Raw genomic sequence first — 6,097 nt, 5'->3', positions numbered from 1 at the left:
CTCTCTCTCTCTCTCTCTCTCTCTCTCTCTCTCTCTCTCTCTCTCTCTCTCTCTCATACACACACACACTTCTAGGAATTTTCCAAATAATATCAACAGGGAATTAAGTACTGAACACATGAGACTTTAGAGAGGCATTTTATATACAAACCGCAATAGTATATTATAGAAACCCAAAGGTCAATTGTTTTGTCAAAGTAGTAGTGTACATGTAATTTAAAGATTGCTAAAGAAAGTACCAGGATATAAGACTCTGGAGACAAATGTCAGAACAACAGGATACAAAGTATTGGAAAATGGGTGGAATATGTATTATGTATGTGTAAATGTGCATGTATATAAGAATATCTGTGTACATGTAATCCTGTGAAACTAAATAACCACACCATTTCATAATATGTGCATTTCTTTTTGTATGTCTGACCATTTTCTTTTACTGTGCTATTTCTCTTTAGAGCAATATGAGGAATTGATTGTATGACTATACTCAATCTCACAATGAGAAAAACATGTGCTAGTAGCAATAGAAAATTAATTGTACATTTAATTTTGAACTCAATTCAGTAAAATATATTTTTATCTTTCAAAAGAGTTGTGCATAGAAGAAAATGAAAAGAGAAATATAATTTGTGGCAACTCAGTTCCGAACAGATCAAAATGTATCTATTTCCACATCGCCGGGCAGTGTATCCATGGCATAGCAGGGATACCAATTTATATCCTTGGCATGACCTTCATTTTTGACCACATTCCCACAAGTTCATGCGGCTTCTATTTAGGCAAGTTATTTGTTTTAAATTATGTAAGGCCCATTTTTAATAATTATCAGATTTCTGTGTGTTTTAACTGATAAATAAGTACTGTTGGCCCTGTGATAACACTGTGGAATAAGTAGTGTGGACTCATTTGCATAACTTCAAAATCACATTGATATTTCTAATTATGAAATTTGAAACAGTAAAGCATTTAAATGTCACTGAAAAGTTTTACAGGAATAGAAAGTATATGTATGTTTTAAGTTTCAAAATTTTCTGTCTGTCTCCGTTTCTCTTTCCCCAAGAGAGTGTGGAGTTTTATGGAGAATCAAGGAAAGAGTAGAGAGTGTGGTAAAGTGGGGGGAGAAGGAGATAGCTGCACATGGTATCATCTCTTCCATTTACAATGTCTTATGTAAACTGTGTCATACATTAAATAAGCATTTATTCACTCACAAATAATCTATCTGGTAACCAGTCATAAATTATAGTCCTGGTGGGTCAGAATTAAGAAGTATTTTCACAGAGATATCAGATCTCATTTTAAAAAATATAGACTTATTTTATACTTACTCTGAAAATGTCTATAATGACATACTAAAGTAATATAGTTTATTCATGCTCATTTTGAATAAATATATTTATGATACATTAAATTAATAAATTAAATTATATATAATTATGTTCATAATTTTAATTAAATTATATGAGTATCCAATACTTCATTAGACAAGAAGATATGCCACCCAGTTGTTAGACAGCAGTCTAGATGGATCTCTGACGTCTTAGGTATGATTAACATTCACAATCATTAGACACTGAGTAAAGCTGTTAACTTTTGAGATAAAACAGGCCTCAGCTCAAGCAATGTAGAGTCCTAGCAGGGCAGACTGACTGTTCCCCACCCAGCAGCAATTGTGGCTCAGGACTAGCTTCAACACTAAGACTATCATTAACTCCTGTATGAACTCCCCACCAGCTTCCTGTCTTCTGTATTTGAAATTTGTTAGACTAAATTCCGGAAGTATTTACAATTACCTCTCTTCTACTCTTTTACACTGACTCTTGTTCCTCTCTTTTCCTATCCATCTTTCCTCTGTCAAGTACTAGAGAACAGCATGAAAAACTTTCAGATATCACTTGCATTTTATATTATCAAATCTGATTTTGAATTTAATTGGTGCTCTGTTCATTTTCAAGCTATTGGACATTCTGCATATCTGATGGGATACCTTCTGGGTATCGTAGGAGGACTGCAGAATTTTCAGCCTCCACCCAAAGAAAAAATAATCGAAATGTAAGTCATACTATTTGCTTTTGTATTTAATTCACATTGTTTAAAATACTTGTTAAATAGTTACAGTGGTGCATAAATAATACACAGAAAATATGGAAAATGTAGCTGATATATACATATATGAAAACATAGGTACATTTATACTGTGCATTTGAATTTTTACTGTTTGAAGTACAATAAATATTATTAATTAAAAGTGTTAACTTTATATTTTGTTAAAAATACAAAATGCTCATTCAAAACACTACAATAACAGTAATTATGTGTATGATATATAGAAGATTTTATCTTGGTTATTATTTAATTAAATTTTTTCTCATGCAATATATTCTGTTCATATTCTTCCCTTGTACCAAACTCCTTCTAACTACCTTCCTACCCACATGATGTTATATACCTAGGGACAATATGTTTTCTACAGCAGAATGTCACTGCATGTAACAACAACACTCTACAGTAGGTCCCATGGCCAGTTGCTACCCAAAGCAAAATAAACTCAATTTATATTTTTCTTATAAGAACAACATTTTATTGGGACTGGTTGGCTTACAGTTTCAGAGATTCAGTCCATCAGCATCAAGGTGGGAGCAGGGCAGCTTTTAGGCAGGCATGGTGCAGGAGGATCTGGGAGTTCTACATCTTCATCTGAAGGCTGCTAGCAGAATAATCCATATTTTTAAATAGATATTGTTTCATTTTATGTTTTATAATTTATTTCTTTGTATCATTGATCTTCTGCTTGTTTTTGTTTTTATTTTTATTTTTAAGTGGTTGTTGTTTCATTTTTGTTTTGTTTTATGAATGAATGAGAAAGAAAAGACATAATATCATGTCCTATATGGAAACACACTACAGTAGAAGCTTTGTAAAATAAGCACATAAATAAAATGAATTCAAATGAAGTCATCAAATATTTTGGGAGACAATAAACCAACTAGATATCAGTGCTAAACCTGCAAAGAGACAGATATGGATCCATTTGCATTCCTGTGCATGTAGCTATCCAGTTTTACCACCACCATTTTCAAAAAGATACTATCTTTTCTCCAGCGCATGGTTTTGGCTTCATAGCAGCAAATCGGATGTCCATACTTGTGGAAATAAGTCTGGGACTTCAATTTGATTCCATTGATCAATATGTCTGTTTTTAAGCCAATAACATGATGTTTTCATTATGATAGATTCTGGTAAAATTAGAAATCAAAAATAGTGATATCTTAAGCACTTTTTTCTCTTTTTAGGGCCGTTTTACTGCTTTATTTATGTGTGTGTGTGTGTGTGTGTGTGTGTACATGCATGTGTGCACTTGCGTGTGTGTGTGTGTGTTTGTGTGCGCGCGCTTGCATGTGTCTTCATATGAAAATGAATTTTTACTTGCAAAGAATGGTGTTGCAATTTTGATGTTTTTTGTTGTTGTTGAATCAGATGTTTGCTTTTGTTAGAATGGGAATTTTCACTCTATTAATCTTTGTTATCCATAAGGGAGTGGAATCTCATCTTCTGTTCTTCTTAATGTACTAAGTTTTTATTACACAAGATTCTCACTCAAGAGATTTTTTGAGGCTATTGTGAAATGTCTTGATTCACGGATTTCTCTCTTAGCCAGTTTGTTATTTGTATATTGGAAGGCTGCTGAATTTTTGATGATGATTTTGGCTTCTGCTAGTCTGCTAAAAGTGTTTATTAGCAGAAGTTTCTTCATGGTGTCTTTAGGCTCTTTTATTCATAAAGCATATAATCTGCAAATAAAGACAGTTTGAAGTCTTCCTTTTGTATTTCTATCACCTTGATCTCCTTCAGTTGTCTTCCTGCTCTAGGTTAGGTTTCAAGTACTAAAATGTGTAAGTAAGGAAAGAGCCCTTTGTTCCTCATTCTAATTTTAGTAGAAATGCTTTGACTTTCTTTCTATTTAGGTTGATGTTAGATGTGAGCTTGATGTAAATCACCTGTGTTGTGTTGAGATGGGTCACTTATATCATTAGAATCTCCAGGGCTTTTATCATAAAGTGATGTTGCATTTGTCAACGTCTGCTTTTGTATCTAATATAATGGTCATGTCTTTTTGTCATTCATATTGTTATAATTGAATTAAATATATAGAATGATATCTGCACCACTGGGGTTAAGCCTACTTTATCATGGAGGATGACCTTTTGGGTATGCTCTTGTACTCAGGTTGCAAGCAGTTTTTTGAGGATGTTTGCATCTGTATTTCTATTGTATTGCTGAAAAACCTACATTACATTAAAAGTAGAATCTTGGCAAAGCTGAATCTAGGATACTGTCTAGCTTTTAAATAGTAAAAGTGGCTAAAACTCAGAGAAATAAACATCTTGACTAGAATTTCTGAAAAGAAAATGACAAATACAATAATGTTAAAAGGAATAGAACAGGGCCAGCAAGATGTTTTATTGTATAGAGGTACTAGACACCAACACTGAAGGCATTTCTTTTTTTTTTTAATTTGGTTGTGTGTTTTATTTCATTATTGTTTTAACTTATTATATGTGCAAAATGTTTTATTTTTATTAGATATTTATTTCATTTACATTTCAAATGCTATCCAGAAAGTCACCTATACCTTCCCCACACCTTGCTCCCCAACCCACCCACTCCTGGTTCCTGGCTCGGGCATTCCCTTGTACTGGGGCATATAATCTTTGCAAGACCAAGGGCCTCCCCTCCCCTTGATGTCAGACTAGGCCATCCTCTGCTACATATGCAACTAGAAACACATTTCTGGGGGATACTGGTTAGTTCATATTGTTGATCCTCCTATAGATTTGCAGACCCCTTTAGCTCCTTGGGTACTTTCTCTAGCTCCTTCATTAGGGGCCCTGTGTTCCATGCAATAGATGACTGTGAGCATCCACTTCTGTATTTTCCAGGCACTGACATAGCCTCACAAGAGATAGCTATATCAGGGTTCTGTCAGCAAAATGTTGCTGGCATATTCAATAGTGTCTGGATCTGGTGGTGGTATATGGGATGAATTCTCCTGTAGGGCATTCTCTGGCTGGTCCTTTCTTCCTTCTCAACTCTGAACTTTGTCTCAGTAACTCCTTCCATGGGTCTTATGTTCCCCATTCTAAGAAGGAACAAAGTATCCACACTTTGGTCTTTCTTGTTTTGAGTTTCATGTGTTTTGTAAATTGTATCTTGGGTATTCTAAGTTTCTGGGTTAATATCTGCTTATCAGTGAGTGCATATCATGTGTGTTCTTTTGTGAATTGGTTACCTCACTCAGGATGATAGCCTCCAGATCCACCCATTTGTCTAAGAATTTCACAAATTCATTGTTTTTGATAGCTGCATAGTACTCTGTTGTTTAAATGTACCACATTTTCTGTATCCATTCTTCTGTTGAGGGACCTCTGGGTACTTTCCAGCCTCTGTCTATTAAAAATAAGGCTGCTATGAAAATATTGGAACATGTGTTCTTATTACAGGTTGGAACATCTTCTGGGTATATGGTACTGGATCTTCTGGTAGTACTATATCCAATTTTCTGAGGAGCCACCAGACTGATTTCCAGAAAGTTGTATCAGCTTGCAATCCAACCACCAACAGAGGAGTGTTGCTCTTTCTCTACTTCCTTGCCAGCATCTTTTGTCATCTGAATTTTAGACCTTAGCAATTCTGATTGGTATGAAGTGGAATCTCAGGGTTGTTTTGATTTGCATTTCCCTGATGATTAAGGATGTTGAACATTTTTTCAGGTGCTTCTCAGTCACTTTATATCCCTCAGTTGAGAATTCTTTGTTTAGCTCTATACCCCATTTTTAATAGGGTTATTTGATATTCTGGAGTTCATCTTCTTGAGTTTTTTATATATTTTGGGTATTAGTCCCCTATCTGATTTAGGATTGGTAAAGATCCTTTCCCAATCTGTTGGTGGTCTTTTTGTCTTATTGACAGTGTCTTTTGCCTTACCAAAGCTTTGCAATTTTATGAGGTCCCATTTGTCAATTATCAATCTTATAGCACAAGCCATTGTTTTTCTGTTCAGGAATTTTTCCCCTTGGCCCACATCTTCAAGGCTCAT

General features: G+C 34.5%; 1 protein-coding gene across 2 annotated transcripts in view; it reads left to right on the top strand.

Annotated features, from left to right (window-relative positions):
* The window catches only part of LOC110294998 (solute carrier organic anion transporter family member 6A1-like), an 87,319-nt gene that overhangs the window by 7,674 nt on the left and 73,548 nt on the right, over nucleotides 1-6,097 (top strand). For both annotated transcript variants that reach the window (XM_021163445.2, XM_021163439.1), the window contains exons 3-4: nucleotides 591-779; nucleotides 1,956-2,052. In XM_021163445.2, the coding sequence (XP_021019104.1) occupies nucleotides 591-779; nucleotides 1,956-2,052 (286 nt within the window). The remainder of the gene's footprint in view (nucleotides 1-590; nucleotides 780-1,955; nucleotides 2,053-6,097) is intronic.

This window comes from Mus caroli, chromosome 1 (genome assembly GCF_900094665.2).
Source record: "Mus caroli chromosome 1, CAROLI_EIJ_v1.1, whole genome shotgun sequence".
NCBI classification, from domain to species: domain Eukaryota; kingdom Metazoa; phylum Chordata; class Mammalia; order Rodentia; family Muridae; genus Mus; species Mus caroli.
This window is presented reverse-complemented; position numbering and strand designations above follow the sequence as displayed.